This window comes from Tachyglossus aculeatus, chromosome 7, assembly GCF_015852505.1.
Source record: "Tachyglossus aculeatus isolate mTacAcu1 chromosome 7, mTacAcu1.pri, whole genome shotgun sequence".
Taxonomy (NCBI): Eukaryota; Metazoa; Chordata; class Mammalia; order Monotremata; family Tachyglossidae; genus Tachyglossus; species Tachyglossus aculeatus.
The window spans coordinates 16,883,311-16,902,622 of record NC_052072.1 but is presented as its reverse complement, the minus strand read 5'-3'; the positions used below and the strand labels follow the sequence as shown (position 1 = coordinate 16,902,622).

Here is a 19,312-nt window from a genome sequence, read left to right as displayed (position 1 = left end):
CTCCCGTCTCCACCCGGTCCGCGCTCCCAACCTCAAAGCGGCCTTCCCGCCCTTCCGGCCCAAGGGCCCGGCCGCGGACGGGGAGCGGTGGGCAGGAGGGCGGGCACCCCAAGGGGTTGTTGAGACGGAGGCTGATGGGAGCTTTTTTTTTTACAGCAGGTCGAGCTCCTGGCCCGGGGTGTCGGGACGATTGCCACAGTGATTGGATTGCCGTCGGCGATGCGGGGAGATGATGGGTCCCGGGCCGGGGACAACCCCTACCGGCGGTAATGGTTGGGGGCGTCCGCAAACATGTACTTCAGTCTGTACGCTTCCGCCAACAGGAGCCCGATCTCCTCGTTGCCCCAGTGTATCGTCGGGAGATTCTGCAACAGCATGAGGAGGCCCTGAAAAACATGGGTGAAGGGGCTTTCACGTGAAGGGCCAGGCCTTGGGGGGGGTGGTGAGGAGAGGTAGGGCTGGGGCGGGAGGAGCGGGGCAGCCCACGGACCCTTGGCTACAGCTTGGCCCCTTCCGAGCCTTTGCATGGGCCTTGTGCAAGAAGCCACCTCCTCCACCCTCCTCCCCACATTCATTCATTCAACTGCATTTGTTGAGCACTTACTGTGTGCAGAGCGCTGTACTAAGTGCTTGGGAGAGTACACTATAATAAATAGACACATCCCCTGCCCACGATGAGCTGAAACTGGCCCATTCCCTCCCTAATGCCCAGAATTACGGTGAGGCCCATGGGCCAGGCTGGAGAGGATCCTATCCTGTGGCTCTAAGCCACGTGACTCTCTGGTGGCCTGGAGGGGGGCCGGAGGGGCCGCGGCCCCTGAAAAGGAAGGAGCCGAGCCCGCTGAATCTCGAAACTGGCACCACTCGGGGGAAAGCGGGTTCTGGGCACCCGAGACGGGGATCCAACAGGCCCAAGCATGAGAGGAAACCAGAGGTCCCACTCCAGACTGCGGTTCCTAGCTCCCAGCTGCACATCATCATCATCAATCGTATTTATTGAGCGCTTACTATGTGCAGAGCACTGTACTAAGCGCTTGGGAAGTACAAATTGGCAACATATAGAGACAGTCCCTACCCAACAGTGGGCTCACAGTCTAAAAGAACCCACAGCTCGAAGACGTGCACCCTTCACGACCGGCATCGGGGTCTGTCCCGACGAAGCGGCCCCCTCACTGCACCCACCGGCCCGCTTCCCTCTTGGAAGTGGGGGGAAGGACAGGTGAGCTGGGAGAACGGCAGATGGGCTGAGATGTGAACGTGGGGACCGATTCCACTCTCCCTCCCCCAGGTCCCCAGCTCTCCCCACTCAATCAATCGTATTTATTGAGCGCTTACTGTGTGCAGAGCACTGGACTAAGCCCTTGGGAATCCAAGTTGGCAACATATAGAGACGGTCCCTACCCAACAGTGGGCTCACAGTCTAGAACTCCTCTCTTCAGCCCTGTCATTTTGCATTGCCCCCCAAGGGGGACGTGCGAGGGACAAAGGGAGGATCCTCAAATGTGCCATTTTGCTGCTGGCCCCCGGCTCTAGTCAAAGGCCGGTTGGAAAAAAGTCCAAACCGCTGACTAAAATAGGGATTCGGGATTACCTGTGGATTTTGATTATCTGTGTCAGCCCAACGCCCTCATGCCCCGGGCCCCTTGGAATTAGCCGAATATAACATGACACGTAAATCTGTGAAGCGTTCGATATTTTTCTGAGCCCCCTCCTTCCTCTCCCCCTCCTCATCCCCCCGGCCTTACCTCCTTCCCCTCCCCACAGCACCTGTATATATGTATATATGTTTGTACGGATTTATTACTGTATTTATTTTATTTGTACATATTTATTCTATTTATTTTATTTTGTTAATACGTTTTCTTTTGTTCTCTGTCTCCCCCTTCTAGACTGTGAGCCCGCTGTTGGGTAGGGACCGTCTCTATATGTTGCCAAGTTGTAATAATGATGATGGCATTTATTAAGCGTTTACTATGTGCAAAGCACTGTTCTAAGCACTGGGGAGGTTACAAGGTGATCTGGTTGTCTCACGGGGGGCTCAGTCTTAATCCCTATTTTACAGATGAGGGAACTGGGGCCCAGAGAAGTGAAGTGACTTGCCCAAAGTCACACAGCTGACAATTGGTGGAGCCGGGATTTGAATGCATGGCCTCTGACTCCAAAGCCGGGCTCTTTCCACTGAGCCACGCTGCTTCTCCTTGTACTTCCCAAGCGCTTAGTACAGGGCTCTGTCACACAGTAAGCGCTCAATAAATATGACTGAATGAATGAATGAATGAATGAATGAATGATATTGCCTTTCCGCCCGCCTCCTGGCCCTCAGGCCCTGGTGGCGCAGCGGGGTGGGTGTGCCAGGACCTCCGCGGTTGGCACCGAGTCGCGCCATCAGGGCCACGGCCGCCCGGGGCCAGCAGGCCCCTGCCTCTCACCTGAAAGTCCTCCTCGTCCAAGATCTCCTTCCGCCACTTGATTAAGAAGGCCGCACACACGTAGAGGTGGAAGTGGGAGAATCCTTCTGGCTCAGACTGCAAGAGATCAACCCCTCCTGAGCAAAGCCTGGGCTGGGCAGACGGGGTCCCCTGGCTACCTGACTTCAGACACTTCTGGAAGGGACAGGGAAGGGTCCAGCAGGAGATCCCCTTCCTTCCTCTCCCCCTCGTCCCCTTCTCCATCCCCCTCATCTTACCTCCTTCCCTTCCCCACAGCACCTGTATATACGTATATATGTTTGTACACATTTATTACTCTATTATTTATTTTACTTGTACATATCTATTCAATTTATTTTATTTTGTTAGCATGTTTGGTTTTGTTCTCTGTCTCCCCCTTTTAGACTGTGAGCCCACTGCTGGGTAGGGACTGTCTCTATATGTTGCCAACTTGTACTTCCCAAGCGCTTAGTACAGTGCTCTGCACACAGTAAGCGCTCAATATGATTGATTGATTGAGATTAATAATAATAATAATAATGATGGCATTTTTTAAGCGCTTACTATGTGCAAAGCACTGTTCTAAGCACTGGGGGAGATACAAGGTGATTAGGTTGTCCCACTTGGGGCTCACAGTCTTAATCCCCATTTTACAGGTGACATAAGTGAGCCTCAGAGAAGTTAAGCGACTTGCCCAAGGTCACACAGCAGACGTGGCGGAGCAGGGATTAATAATAATAATGATGGCATTTATTAAGTGTTTACTATGTGCAAGGCACTGTTCTAAGCGCTGGGGAGGTTACAAGGTGATCAGGTTGTCCCACGGGGGGCTCACAGTCTTAATCCCCATTTTACAGATGAGGGAACTGAGGCCCAGAGAAGTGAAGTGACTTGCCCAAAATCACATAGCTGACAAGTGGCGGAGCCAGGATTTGAACCCATGACCTCTGGCTCCAACGCCCGGGTTCTTTCCACTGAGCCACACGCAGAAGCAAGCTATAGGGGGAAGACCCTGGGACTGGGAGTCAAGAAACCTGACTTCTCCAGCAGTAGGTATGGCGTAGAGGACAGAGCACAATCCTGGGAGTCATCAGGACCTGGGTTCTAATCCCGGCTCCGCCACTTGTCTGCTGTGTGACCTTGGGCAGGTCACTTCATTTCTCTGTGCCTCGGTTACCTCACCTGTAAAATGGGGATTGAAACTGTGAGCCCCACATGGGAAAGGGACTGTGTCCAACCCCATTTGCCTGTCTCCACCCCAGTGCTTAGTGCAGTGCCTGGCACATAGTAAGCGCTTAACAAATTCCACAATCATTATTATTATTATTATTACCAGCCTGCTGGGTGACCGCAGGACAAGCCACCTAGCCTCTCTGGGATTCAGTCTTAAATTCCATAATCATTATTATTATTATTAGCCTGCTGGGTGACCGCAGGACAAGCCACCTAGCCTCTCTGGGATTCAGTCTCCACATCTGTAAAATGGGGATAAGATCTCCCGAGATCTCCCGAGAAGCAGCGTGGCTCAGTGGGAAAGAGCACGGGCTTTGGAGTCAGAGGTCAGGGGTTCAAATCCCGGCTCCGCCACTTGTCAGCTGTGTGACTTTGGGCTAGTCACTTAACTTCTCTGTGCCTCAGTTCCCTCATCTGTAAAATGGGGATGAAGACTGTGAGCCCCTCGTGGGACAACCTCATCAACTTGTATCCCCCCAGCGCTTAGAACAGTGCTTTGCACATAGTAGGCGCTTAATAAATGCCATTATTATTATTATTATTATTATTATCTCCCACCCCCTACCACTTCAAGGACTGGTGCTCCATGTGGGAACTGGGACTGCGTCCGATCTGATGATACTGGGCCTACCCCAGCGCCTAGCAGAGTGCTCGGCACCTAGCGAGCTCTTGCCAAAGACACCATCGCTAAAGTGACGCAGGGAATTTCCCCAAGCGTCTCAGGGGCGGGGGAGGAGGGAGGCTGGAGTGTTGTGCTCAGGAGAGGCCCAGGGCGCGTCTCCGTACCTGGTAGGTGTCCCACAGCCGGATGGTGCAGCGGAGGGGCAGTTCCCTCATGAGCAGATTGTTCATCCAGCGAAAGGCAAACTGCAGGTATTCCACCTCGTACCTCCTGAAGTGATTGTGTACCTGCTCTGGAACGGGAAAGGCCATGGGCCCGGCCGGACCGCCCGCGAGCGTCTCTCTCCGCCCGGGGAGAAAGCTCCCACGCCCCACTCGCGTCCCAGCCCTCGAACCTCTCCCTGATTTCCCTCCCACCAGCCGTCCTCTACAGCCAAATAAACGTCCAGAGCGCTCGCGGGGGAGGAGCTCGGCTGGCATCGGGTGGCAGGAAGGTTGGATTCCTGGTGCCCAAGCTGACTCGCCCCGTCGGCCACGGTCACCCCACCGCCTGAGGACCCCGTAGCCCCTGTCACCGCTCGGCGTGGATCCCACCTACCGTCAATCCGGCTGACGAGCTCTTCCAGCGCTTTGACTTTCTTCTGGATCCCGGGCTGCGCAAAGGTGTAGTTGTCCTGCAGGGGAGAGCCGGCTTGGGATCAAAGGGGACTGGAGGATGGTGACGCTACCAATCAATCAATCGTATTTATTGAGCACTTACTATGTGCAGAGCACTGTACTAAGCGCTTGGGAAGTACAAATTGGCAACATATAGAGACAGTCCCTACCCAACAGTGGGCTCACAGTCTAAAAGGGGCGGGGGGGGGGGGGGGGCAGCATCCACCCGAGCAGCATCCAGATGAGCATCTGGAGTGCGGCGCTCAGTACAGCACTCCGCACCTGGAAAAATGCTCAGTGAATACTACTGACTGATGGATTGGGCAGAGCCTTGAGAGGCGACATGGCCTGGTGAGAAGCGGTGTGGACTAGTGAGAAGCAGTCTGGCCTATTAGAAAGAACGTTGGCCTGAGAGTCAGACGACCTGGGTTCTAATCATCATCATCAATTGTATTTATTGAGCGCTTACTATGTGCAGAGCACTGTACTAAGCGCTTGGGAAGTCCAAGTTGGCAACATACAGAGACAGTCCCTACCCAACAGTGGGCTCACAGCCTAAAAGGGGGAGACAGAGAACAAAACCAAACATACTAACAAAGTAAAATAAATTCTAATCCTGATCCCCCACTTGTCTGCTTGTAGGACCTTTGGGAAACCACTTCACTTCTCTTTGCCTTGGTTACCTCATCTGTAAAGTGAGGATTCAATACCTGTTCTCCCTCCATTTTAGATTATGAGAGGCGCATGGGACGGGGTCCGTTTCCAACCTGATTATCTTGAATCTACCCCAGTACTTAGTACAGTGTCTGGCTTACAGGAAGCCCTTAACCAATAACATTTAAAAAAAAACAACAACTAGGCACTTAGGGACCAGATGGGAGAACGATTCCTGCCCTCTAGGAGCATATGACCTTGTGGGGAAGGGAAGCAGCTATCCAGGACAAGAATACACCTGTGAAAAGAGCAGGAGGGAGGGTACGCAGAATACAGGTGGACAAATAAACTGAAGTAGCACAGCCTAGTGGATCGAGCACGGGCCAGGAGTCAGAAGGACCTGGGTTCTAATCCCGATTCTGCCACTTGTTTGCTGGGTGACCCTGGGCAAGTCACTTCACTTCTCTGTGCCTCAGTTACCTCACCTGTAAAACGGGGATTAAGACTGTGAGCCCTGTATGGGACAGGGAATGTGTCCAACCTGCTCAACTTCTATCTAGCCCAGTGCTTAGAAGAGTGCTTGACACATAGTAAGCGCTTAACAAATACCATTATTATTATTATTATTATTATTATTATTATTATTATAAGATGAGCCAACTGTGAGGAAGAGGATGACGGAGTCTCCAGTCCTAAACAACAGACAAGGATCGGTCCAGTCCCGGAGACCTGGGGAACTAGAGCCCACGCCAAGGAACAGACTTTAGTGGGAGCACCTTACACTCTCATCCCCTTCAGTTGGGTACCCTCTGGGGCGGCAAGCGAACACCCAATCAGTCAGTCAAACATATTTATTAAGCACTGTACTAAGCGCTTGGGAGAGTACCACAGTCACACCCGCTGTCCACAACGAGCTTACAGTCTAGAGGGGAAAATCAGGAATCAGACAGGTTATATTGTTGGGTTGTACTCTCCCAGGCGCTTAGTACTTCACTTCTCTGTGCCTCAGTTACCTCAACTGTAAAATGGGGATTAAGAACTGAGCCCCAAGTGGAACAGGGACTGTGTCCAACCTGATTCACTTGTAAGAATAATAATAATGATAATTGTGGTATATGTTAAGCGCTATGTGCCAGGCACTGTACTACTCTGTGGGGTGGATATGAGCAAATTGGTACCTAGCATATAAAAAGTGATTAACAAATATCAGCTGGCATATAGAAAGTGCTTAACAGATATCATTTGGAAAAAAAAAAGCTCAGTGACGTAGGGAAAAGTGTGGCAGCCATCTCCCCTGCCCAGGGCCTGTTTCTGTTATTCTTGGGCCACCCTCACCCCATGATTGGAAGCGGGCAGCAATCACATGGCCACTTTACATCTGGGGAACCAGGTCCAAAGAGATTCATTCCCAAAAGTCGCCCAAGTAGCCTATGTTGGAGGCAGGACTTTGAGGCCAAGCCCCCCCGCCCCGACAAGCTACCCTCTTTCGTCTGCGTCAGAGCTGGGTTAAGGACTACCTAGGGGCCAGATTTCTAGGCTCTAAAAAGGGTTCATTCATTCATTCAATCATATTTATTGAGCACTGACTGTGTGCAGAGCACTGTACTGCGCTTGGGAATTACAAGTTGGCAACATATAGAGCCGGTCCCTACCCAACAGTGGGCTCACAGTCTAGAAAATGGCTAGGGATGGGAGGTAGGGTGGGCTACCTCTTTTTCCCCAGCAGCCAGTTCAAGTGAAGAGGTAAGAGGGAGCGAGGGAGAGCAGGCTGGGCAAAGGGAGAATAGCAGGGGCAGCAGCAAGGAAGGTGGAAGACAGAGGGGGACCACCAGGACCGCGCTGGCCCGGGCCACGGGCTCACCTGGATCCCGTCCAGCAGCTTGCTCATGCACCAGAAGCTGTCCGCTTCGATGCTCCGCAGCACGTCCTGAGACAAGTTGGTCACGTCGAAGTTCTCCACTTCCTCTTCTGAAACACAAAAGGCCAAGACGGTCTGGGAGACTTTGCCCAGGAAGGTGAGAGAATCAGGCACCTCCCATGGAATCCCCTGGGAGTCAGGCTGCTGCTCCTGAGACGAGCCATCCCCCATTTTTCCGGCTGGGTCGCTCGGTTTCCCGGCTGCAGCGGAGTCTGGGGAAGCCTGAACAGACCAAGCAGGTGATCCGCACCATCTCGCTCTTCTCTGGGAGACGAACATTTGATTTCCACTTGCGGCTACTCTATTTTGGAAGAGGCCACTCCCAGCCCTGTGCTAATGGAGCACAAGGCAGCCTGGGAGTCTGGCTAACAACCCCCCTGTGTCCCTAGTTCCTGTCCAAGTCTGAAGAGGAGAGGCTTCCAAATCAGTGGATCCCCAAGGTGGATCTGCCAAAGTAACAATGACGCTTTTTGTTCTGCATGGGCTAAGCATTATGTTAAGTGCTGGGGTAGAGACAAGATAATCAGTTCGGACTAAGTCCCTGTCCCGCATGAGGTTCAGCATCTAAGAGGGAACATGTAATGCAACCCCATTTCACAGATGAGGAAACAGAGGCATGGAGAAGTGGAGTGACTTGCCCAAGGTCACACAGGAGGCAAGTGGCAGAGCCGGAAGTAGAACCTGCGTCTCTGGACTCCCAGCCCTGTTCTCTTTCCGCTAGGCAACAATGACAGGTTAAATTGCCTTGCTCTTCCCTATTTCCTGGCCCACCCTCTCCATTTCCTGATGAGCACTTGGGCTCAATCAAACCCAGAGAAGGCCACAGGCAACCCCGGATTGACTGACCAAGGCCCTGGCATCCTATAAACCTGCTTGACTGTGGGCCCACTGTTGGGTAGGGACCGTCTCTATATGTTGCCAACTTGTACTTCCCAAGCGCTTAGTACAGTGCTCTGCACACAGTAAGCGCTCAATAAATACGACTGATTGATTGATTGATTTCAGGTGTCAGAGTATTCTCCTGCATCTATCTGATCCCGGGATGCGGCAGTGAGAAAGAAGTGGCGGGTCGGAAAATTTGAACAGGGAAGCTCCTCCATCCAATTCCCCCTGTGGGAGTGACAGCCAGACATGATTCACGCTTCCCAAAACCCCCTGGGAGGGACCATCGCAATCACGTCAATCAGTCCATCGTATTCATAGAGCGCTTACTGTGTGCAGAACACTGTACTAAGTGCTTGGGAGGGTACAGTACGACAGATACATTCCCAGCTCACAACAAGCTTACAGTCTAGAGGGCAAGACAGACATTAATATTAATAAATTACAGATAGGTGTATAAGCGCTGTGGGACCCACTGTTGGGTAGGGACTGCCTCTATATGTTGCCAACTTGTACTTCCCAAGCGCTTTGTACAGTGCTCTGCACACAGTAAGCGCTCAATAAATACGACTGATTGATTGATTGATTGATTGGGAGGGAAGGTGAATAAAGGGAGCAAATGAGGGCCATGAAGAAGGGAGTGGGGGAAGAGGAAACGAGGGCTCAGAGGGAAGGCCTCTTGGAGATGTGCCTTCAAAATGGGTCACAGTCAACAGAAACTCCCTCTCTCCAGGGGCTTTTCCCTGCTCGGGAAGCTGAAGGGGCTCACTCACCTCTGAGACAGAAGCGGGAATGTCATTTTTGGGCCAAATGCCGATGCCCAGGAAGGATGCCCTCCAGGGATAGCATTTAACAGGGAGTCGAGAAGGTGAAGCTGGGACTTGTGCTAATTTCACCACAGATTCTCCTCAGAGACAGTAGGTTAAAGCCTCAGGTGATGGTCCTGTTGAGAGGATCACGCCAACTCCCCCCAAATGGAGAAGCAGCATGGCCTAGTGGATATAGCACGGCTTGGGAGCCAAAGGACCTGAGTTCTCATCCCAGATCCACCACTTGCCTGCTGTGTGACCTTGGGCAAGTCACCTCACTTCTCTGTGCCTCAGTTCCCTCAAATGCAAAATGGGGATTCAATACCTGTTCTCTTGACTACTAAGACCATGCGGGGCAGGGACTGTGTCCAACCTAATTAACTTGTATCCACCTTATTGCTTAGAACGGCGCTTGACATATAGTAAGCGCTTAACAAATACCATAAAAAAACAGACAGACATCTTGGATCACCCGGGACACTATAATGTGGATTCAGAGACACCCACCAAACGCACCCCACCAGGTTCAGAGAAAAGATCCTTCTGCACCTTGTCATGAATTCCACAGTAGGAGAGGCCATGAGGGAAGCAGCCAGCAAAACCTTCCCCTCAGTTTTCCCGACAAGGAAAAAGACAACGCCAGGAAGCCGATGCCCACTCAGGGTCACGACAACCGGGAGCATCCATGCAACAAGAAGTAGAGAAGCAGCGTGGCTCAGTGGAAAGAGCCTCAGCTTGGGAGCCAAAGGTCGTGGGTTCTAATCCCGGCTCCGCTACTTGTCTGCTGTGTGACTTTGAGCAAGTCACTTAACTTCTCTGTGTCTCAGTTCCCTCATCTGTAAAATGGGGATTAAGACTATGAGCCCCTCGTGGGACAACCTAATCACCCTGTATCCCCCCCAGCGCTTAGAACAGTGCTTTGCACACAGTAAGCTCTTTACAAATACCACCATTATTATTATTATTAAGTAGACTGCTCTCTGGATCATGCATCCGGTTCCTCATTGTCTCAGCCGGGCAACAAGCCCAATCAACCAATAGGATTTACTGAGCACTTACTGTGTGCAGAAGACTGTACTAAGAGCTTGGGAGAGAACAATACAACAGAGTTGGTAGACAAATTTCATCTTATGAAATCTCTCACCCCTTCCCTCCTCCCCTCCTTAACTTCCATCTTCAACTGCTCACTCTCCACCGGTTCCTTCCCCTCTGACTTCAAACACACCTACGTCTCCCCCAACCTAAAAAAATCCCTCTCTTGACCCCACCTCCCCTTCTAGTTATCGCCCTATCTCCCTCCTACCCTTCCTTTCCAAACTCCTAGAATGAGTTGTCTACACCCGCTGCCTCGAATTCCTCAACGCCAACTCTCTCCTTGATCCCCTCCAATCTGGCTTCCGTCCCATACACTCCACCAAAACTGCCCTCTCAAAGGTCACCAATGACCTCCTTCTTGCCAAATCCAACAGCTCCTACTCTATCCTAATCCTCCTCAACCTCTCAGCTGCCTTTGACACTGTGGACCACCCCCTTCTCTTCAACACGCTATGCAACTTTGGCTTCACAGACTCAGTCCTCTCCTGGTTCTCCTCTTACCTCTCCAACCGTTCATTCTCAGTCTCCTTTGCGGGCTCCTCCTCCCCCTCCCGTCCCCTTACTGTAGGGGTTCCTCAAGGGTCAGTTCTTAGTCCTCTTCTGTTCTCTATCTTCACTCACTCCCTTGGTGAACTCAATCGCTCCCACAGCTTCAGCTATCATCTCTATGACGATGACACCCAAATCCACATCTCTGCCCCTGCTCTCTCTCCCTCCCTTTAGGCTCGTATCTCCTCCGCCTTCAGGACATCTCCATCTGGATGTCCGTCTGCCACCTAAAACTCAACATGTCCAAGACTGAACTCCTTGCCTTCCCTCCCAAACCCTGCCCTCTCCCTGACTTTCCCATCACCGTAGACAGCACTACCATCCTTCCCATCTCACAAGCCCGCAACTTTGGTGTCATCCTCGACTCCACTCTCTCGTTCACCCCTCACATCCAATCCGTCACCAAAACCTGCCAGTCTCACCTCCATAACATCGCCAAGATCCGCCCTTTCCTCTCCATCCAAACCGCTACCCTGCTGGTTCAATCCCTCATCCTATCCTGACTGGATTACTGCATCAGCCTCCTCTCTGATCTCCCATCCTCCTGTCTCTCCCCACTTCAGTCTATACTTCACGCTGCTGCCTGGATCATCTTTGTTTAGAAAGGCTCTGGGCATGTTACTCCCCTCCTAAAAAAACTCCAGTGGCTGCCAGTCAACCTACTCATCAAGCAAAAACTCCTCACTCTCGGCTTCCAGGCTGTCCACCACCTCGCCCCCTCCTACCTCACCTCCCTTCTCTCCTTCTCCAGCCCAGCCCACACCCTCCGCTCCTCTGCCGCTAACCTCCTCACTGTACCTTGTTCTCGCCTGTCCCGCCGTCAACCCCCGGCCCACATCCTCCCCCTGGCCTGGAATGTCCTCCATCCACACATCCGCTAAGCTAGCTCTCTTCCTCCCTTCAAAGCCCTACTGAGAGCTCACCTCCTCCAAAAGGCCTTCCCAGACTGAGCCTCTTTTTCCCTCTCCTCCTCCCCATCCCCCCTGCCCTACCTCCTTCCCCTCCCCACAGCACCTGTATATATGTTTGTACAGATTTATTACTCTATTTATTTTACTTGTACATATTTACTATTCTGTTTATTTTGTTAATGATGTGCATCTAGCTTTAATTCTATTGGTTCTGACGACTTGACACCTGTCCACTTGTTTTGTTTTGTTGTCTGTCTCTCCCTTCTAGACTGTGAGCCCGTTGTTGGGTAGGGACCATCTCTATATGTTGCCAACTTGCGCTTTCCAAGCGTTTAGTACAGTGCTCTGCACACAATAAGCGCTTAATAAGTATGATTGAATGAATGAAGGGGCTTACATTCTAGAATGGCAGCCAAGAGTGGTCTGTGGTTGAAATAATGCTTCCGGAGGGGAGAGGGAGAGCTGTGCTGCCCAATGTCTGCTCTCTCCTTTCCCATCCTGAAAAGGACACAGGAGGGGGAGGAAAGAAGTCTTCCTTTTTCCTGGAATTCCCTCCCCTTTCACATCCACCAGATTCAAGTCTCCCCATCTCCAAGGTCCTTCCAAAATCCCACCTCCTCCAGGAGGTCTGCCCCATTTTTCTCCTCCCCAGGTCCCATCTGCTCAACAATCTTCTCAGCACATTTTTTAAAAAAATGGTATTTGTAAGCACTTACTTTGGGTTAAATACTATTCTGGACATTGTGGTAGATACAAATTGATTAGGCTGGACAGGGTCCCCGTCCCAAGTGGGGCTCACAATCTAAGTACGAGGGAGAACAGGAGAAGTGAGGCACAGAGGAGTTAAGTGATTTGCCCAAAGTCACAGGGCAAGCAATTACCAGAGCCGAAATTAGAACCCAGGTCCTCTGATTCCCAGGTCCATGGTCTTTCCACTAGACCATGCTGCTTCCACATTTTTGCAACCCTTTGGCCACCAACTGATTTACAATTTCTGCTACTGAGAAGCCTGGCTTAATGAGTAGAGCACAGGCCTGCGAGTCGGAAGGACCTGGGTTCTAATCCCGGCTCCCCCACTTGCCAGCTGTGTGACCTTGAGCAAGTCACTTCACTTTCAACTGCATTTACTGAGTGCATACTGTGTGCAAAACACTGGGCTAGGTGCTTGCTTAGCTTCACTTCTCTGTGCCTCAGTTACCTCATCTGTAAAATGGGGATTAAGACTGTGAGACCCACGAGGGTCAGAGACTGTGTCCAACCCAATCTGCTTGTATCCACTCCAGCGCTTAGTACAGCGTGGCTCAGTGGCAAGAGCCCGGGCTTTGGAGTCAGAGGTCATGGGTTCAAATCCCGGCTCCGCCACTTGTCGGCTGTGTGACTCTGGGCAAGTCACTTCACTTCTCTGGGCCTCAGTTCCCTCATCTGTGAAATGGGGATGAAGACTGTGAGCCCCCCGTGGGGCAACCTGATCACCTTGTAACCTCCACAGTGCTTAGATGATGATGATGATGATGATGGCATTTGTTAAGCACCTACTATATGCAAAGCACTGTTCTAAGCGCTGGGAGGTTACAAGGTGATCAGGTGGTCCCACGGGGGTCTCACAGTTTTAATCCCCATTTTACAGATGAGGTAACTGAGGCACAGAGAAGTTAAGTGACTTGCCCAAAGTCACACAGCTGACAGTTGGCGGAGCCAGGATTTGAACCCATGACCTTTGACTCCAAAGCCCGTGCTCTTTCCATTGAGCCATGCTGCTTAGAACAGTGCTTTGCACACAGTAAGCACTTAATAAATGCCATTATTATTATTACTATTATTACAGTGCCTGGCACATAATAAGCACTTAAATACCACAAGCATTACTGGGTAGGGACTGTCTCTATATGTTGCCAACTTGTACTTCCCAAGCGCTTAGTACAGTGCTCTGCACACAGTAAGCGCTCAATAAATACGATTGATGATGATGATGATTACTGTTATTATATTATTAAGCACTTCTTCCTCCTATCTATAAATGATGATGGGTCTGTCTCCTCTGTTAGATTGTAAACTCTCGAGGGCAGGGATTGTGTCTTCTACCTCTGTACTCTTCCGAGCGCTTCGTACAGTATTCTGCCCAGAGAAGGGACTCGATTAATTTGTATCTAACCCAGCGTTTAGTAGAGGGCTTGGCACTTAACAATACTTAACAAATACCACAATTATTATTATTAGTACTGATTGATGGAGGAGGTAGAGGGACTAGAAAACCAGAATGGAGGTTCTTCCTCTGGAAAGACTAGACAGGCAACTGATATCCCACCTCCCATTCCTCCGCACCCCAGCAAGGGTGCTCTGCCAGCCTTCGCCCACGCTCCCGTGAAGACAGTCTTAGCATTTTCCTGGCACCGTGCCCTGGGGCAAACAGGCACCGAAGGGAGGAGGAAAAAAGATCTGCAAAGCAAGAGTCAAAACAACGTGGGAAGCCCACGTCCTGCGAGAGGGACTAGAGGAAGAAGACAAACAGGGAGTGAAGACTGGGCGGGGAAGCGGTGTCTGCCGTGACACACAGCTGCAAGCCGGGCAAGCTCGCGGATGGGGGATGCTTCATCACAGGGCAATCTGTGTACGTGTGGGTGTATGCCTGCATCAGCCCTTGGAGTCATGGTACTCATGGCTAGGCAAGGCTAGGGCTCTCAGGATTCCTCTCAGGGCTGTGACAATTAGGGCAGTTGCCCCCATCTTTTCATACCGCACCTGTGAGTCACCTTAAAATATCTCCTTGCCCCTGTCTCTAGCGTGGCAGTAGGCATCCCCCTAGAGAAACCGCGAGAAGGAGATGGTGATGGGGAGGCACGACCAAGCATCTGTGCCCCTTCCAATGGGGACTTCTATGGGCTAACAAGAAGATGGGTACCTCCACGGGGCTCAGGGGACGTGGCCTCTAAGCAACTTCAGCCAGCCACGCCAGGCAAGGCTTCAAGGAAGCCGAATGGCCTCTGATGGCACCAGCCATCAGGCAGGGTGTTTCCGTTGTCCATGGTCCGGTGCCTACCACGAGTGGGTTGAGTAGCCCGGAACCTGTGCCCTAGCTGATTTACTCATTAATGAACCCCCACCTATCCCACAAAGAGCCTCAGCCCTCACTGGAGAACGGCTCTCTTTGGTTCAAACCACGCGTGCGCCAACTCCCCTACTTTACTCGGGGGAGGAGGGTCTGGAGGAGGGAAGGGAAAGGGAGCACCAGCCTTTCAAATATTTTCGTGCTGAGCAACATCGCCCTGAATTAGGGGTCCCCTGACTCCAAGCTCCTGAGGTAGCATGGTGTAGTGCGTGCCTGAGAGTCAGAAGGTCATGAGTTCTAATCTCGGCTCCGCCACGTGTCTGCTACGTGGCCTCGGGGCAAATTGCTTAACTTCTCTGTGCCTCAGTTCCCTCATCTTAAAATGGGGATAAAGACTGTTCTAATCTCGGCTCCGCCACTTGTCTGCTATGTGGCCTCGGGCAAGTCGCTTAACTTCTCTGTGCCTCAGTTCCCTCATCTTAAAATGGGGATAAAGACTGTGAGCCCCATGTGGGGCAGGGACTGTGTCCAACCTGATTTGCTTGCATCCACCCCAGCGCTTAGTACAATGCCTGGCACATAGTAAGCACTTAACAAATACCACAATTATTATTATTATTACTACTAAAGGGCTTGGTTCACCCTGTCTCTGGTTGGACTGGGGCACTGTGGTGCTGAATTGTGGGCACAGAGACACTACAAGCCCAACTTCCTGGGTCCTGGCCCATGCCAAGCTTAGGAACACAGGGTCAAGGTCTGAAATAACTTGCAGGGAGATGGCATTACGCATGCCCGAGGCATTGGAAGGGCCCAATGGGCACACCCCTCGCATGCACTGTGGCCACACTAAGGCACCACCAAAGTCAGTTAGTCAATCGTATTTATTGAGCACTTACCGTGTGCACAGCACTGTACTGAACACTTGGAAGAGTACAATATAAGAGACACATTCCCTGCCCAAAAAAAGAGTACAATCTAGAGGGGGAGACAGACATTAATATAAATAAATAAATGACAGATATGCACATAAGTGGTGTAGGGCTGGGACTGGGGGATGAATAAAGGGAGCAAGTCAGGATGATGCAGAAGGGAGTGGGAGAAGAGGAAAGGAGGGCTTAGTCAGGGAGGAGATGTGGCTTCAATAAGGCTTTGAAGCAGGGAGAGTAACTGCCCGTCAGATCATCAATCGTATTTATTGAGCGCTTACTATGTGCAGAGCACTGTACTAAGCGCTTGGGAAGTACAAATTGGCAACATATAGAGACAGTCCCTACCCAACAGTGGGCTCACAGTCTAAAAGTGGGAGACAGAGAACAAAACCAAACATACTAACAAAATAAAATAAATAGAATAGATATGTACAAATAAAATAAACAAATAAATAGAGTAATAAATATGTACAAACATATATACAGGTGCTGTGGGGAAGGGAAGGAGGTAAGATCGGGGGGATGGAGAGGGGTACGAGGGGAAGATATGAGGAGGGAGAGCGTTCACCAAAGTAGCTGTAGCGGTGAGGGCCATGGTTCCCCCGACAGCCCAGCCTGCCAACGGGAAGCCCACAGAGGGTGAAATAGGGGAAGAGGGGACACGGGCACCCCACTCACCATGGCCCGGTCTACTTTCCCCAGCCTGGCCCAGGCCCCAGATCTCCATTCATGCAGGGGTTCTATCGCCCAGGCCGGGAGCAGTCTTGCCCGTTTCTCCTGCAGCTTTCTCATTCCACATCTCCAAAATCAAAGCCCCGCACCCCAAGGCTTCCGGTCCCCTGATCACGTGGGCCTGGCCTGAAACACGCGATGGCCGGAGCTAACAACCGCACAGGTGGTGGTGTCTGGTACTTAGTAGAGATTTGCTACTTCTTGTCATTATTTCATTTATTTGTATTTATTGAGCGCTTACTGTGTGCAGAGCACTGTATTAAGCGCTTGGGAAGTCCAAGTTGGCAACATAGAGAGACGGTCCCTACCCAACAGCGGGCTCACAGGCTAGGAGGGGGAGACAGACAACGAAACAAAACATGTAAACCAAATAAAATAAATAGAATAAACATGTACAAGTAAAATAAATAGAGTAATAAATCCGTACAAACATATATACATCTATACAGGTGCTGTGGGGAGGGGAAGGAGGTAAGGCGGGGGGGATGGGGAGGGGGTGGAGGGGGAGAGGAAGGAGGGGGCTTAGTCAGTAGTTCATTCATTCATCCCTTTTAGACTGTGAGCCCACTATTGGGTAGGGACCGTCTCTATATGTTGCCAACTTGTACTTCCCAAGCGCTTAGTACAGTGCTCTGCACACAGTAAGCGCCCAATAAATACGATTGATGACTACGACGCATTACCAGAAGTCGCACTGGATCTACCTGGGGCTTGTATGTGGGGAGCACAGGTCCCCTACAAATGATCATATGTGAGTAGCCAGATATTATTTGAATGTTGGTGCTGAAACGGAAGCAGAGAGGGTTGAGTTGACACCCGAGGGGTCCTGCTTCTTTTTGGGTGGTTGCCTGGGCGGACACCTGCTCTGATTAACCCCTTGTGGCCAGGGTTTGGCCTCTGTCTCCCACCACAACTCCAGCAGGTCTTTAACCTTCCTGGGAGGCCTGCAGAAAGATGACCAGGGTGAGGCCTGGCTGGCCCGTTGGCTGGGTAACAAGATTCCCCCTATATGCTGTAAGCTCGCTGTGGGCAGGGAACTTGTCTACCAACTCTGTTATACTGCACTCTCCCAAGCGCTTATTACAGTGCTCTGCACATGATAAGCACTCAATAAATCAATCAATTGGCCTTGTGGTCAATCAATCAATCTGCTTACTTATTCTAAGTGCTTGGGAGAGTACAATACAAGAGAGCTAGCAGACACGTCCCCTTTCTGGATGCTAAGCCAGCTCTCCCCTCCAGCCAGTAGCCCCATGGCCACCACTGGCCCCCCAAACCCCAGACAGATCAGAGAGAAGGAAGGGCCCACGGCATTTAAGCTTCTTACCAACATATTCTGAGAGGAAGACGACGAAGAAGGGGGTGACCAGGTCATTGATTCCCTGGACGTAGCCACTGGCGGGGTGTCGGATGGCCCAGATGAAGAGGATTCTTTCAAAGATCTGAGGGAAGGGGAAAGGACAATGTATCATCACCATCAGTATTTACTGAGTGCCTACTGTGTGTGGAGTACTGTACTAAGCACTCGGGAGAGTGCAATGCAACACAGTTGGCAGACATATTCCCTGCCCACAGGATATAAGTCACAGAGAAATTTCGTTATCTCACAGGAAGAGGTAGGCTCGCTGCAAGAATGTTAAAGAAAGGTTTGGAGAGAGACCAGCTTAATTCACAAAGTTTCTAAAGTGTTGAGAATCAGTGTGGCCTAATGGATATAGTATGAGCCTGGAAGTCAAAATAATAATAATAATAATTGGCATTTGTTAAGCGCTTACTATGTGCAAAGCACTGTTCTAAGCGCTGGGGAGGATACAGGGTGATCAGGTTGCCCCACGTGGGGCTCACAGTCTTAATCCCCATTTTCCAGATGAGGTAACTGAGGCACAGAGAAGTGAAGTGACTTGCCCAAGATCACACAGCAGACATGTGGTGGAGTCTGGATTTGAACCCATGACCTCTGACTCCAAAGCCCGGGCTCTTTCCACTGAGCCACGCTGCTTCTCCATAGGACCTGGTTTCTCTCCTGGCTTCGCCACTAGTCTGCTGTGACACCATGGGCAAGTCACTTCACTTCCCCATGTCTCAGTTACCCCACCTGTAAAATGGGGATTAAGACCGTGAGCTCCATGTGGGACATGGACTGCGTCCAACCCGATTAGCTTGTATCTACCCCAGCATTTAGTACAGTGTCTAGCACATAGTAAGCACTTAAATACCACGAGAAAAAGTAATTAACCAGGAGCTGATTCTTAGTGGTTCTTAACTTCCCTTTCTCCCCGCGTGGCCTTCGGCTATTTCATCAGGGACCGCTTACTTCCGCTTACTTGAGAAGCGGCGTGGCTCAGTGGAAAGAGCACGAGCTTTGGAGCCAGAGGTCATGGGTTCGAATCCCGGCTCCACCACATGTCTTCTGTGTGACCTTGGGCAAGCCACTTAACTTCTCTGAGCCTCAGTTACCTCATCTGGAAAATGGGGATTAAAACTGTGAGCCCCACGTGGGACAACCTGATCACCTTGTATCCTCCCCAGCGCTTACAACAGTGCTTTGCACATAGTAAGCGCTTAACAAATGCCATTATTATAATAATAATAATAATAATTATTATTATTATTATTACTTCTCTGGAGCAAAAAGCGTTTCAGCCAGGGGTACTCAAAAGTTTGTCCAACTTGTTCATCAACTTTGCACCCTGTTGGATCAATTTTAACTGCGGGGGTTTCTGTTAAAGGGAGATCTGCCACACTCAGTGGTGTTTGGAAAATGCTTAAAATCTATAGAGTACTTTCGTATTTTTGCTTCCAACGTGCTTTCGCATCAATTCCCATTTTATCCTTCCGACAGCCCTG

The 19,312-nt window shown here is 51.0% G+C and overlaps 1 protein-coding gene across 1 annotated transcript in view; it reads right to left on the bottom strand.

The window, feature by feature from the left end:
* Nucleotides 1–249: 249 nt before the first annotated feature.
* The window catches only part of TBC1D22B (TBC1 domain family member 22B), a 52,900-nt gene continuing 33,837 nt past the window's right edge, over nucleotides 250–19,312 (bottom strand). Inside the window, exons 8-13 of the mRNA XM_038748990.1 lie at nucleotides 17,793–17,907; nucleotides 7,456–7,562; nucleotides 4,882–4,957; nucleotides 4,449–4,576; nucleotides 2,430–2,525; nucleotides 250–386 (exon numbers count right to left, since the gene is read on the bottom strand). Of these exons, the coding sequence (XP_038604918.1) occupies nucleotides 258–386; nucleotides 2,430–2,525; nucleotides 4,449–4,576; nucleotides 4,882–4,957; nucleotides 7,456–7,562; nucleotides 17,793–17,907 (651 nt within the window). The 3' untranslated portion in view covers nucleotides 250–257. The remainder of the gene's footprint in view (nucleotides 387–2,429; nucleotides 2,526–4,448; nucleotides 4,577–4,881; nucleotides 4,958–7,455; nucleotides 7,563–17,792; nucleotides 17,908–19,312) is intronic.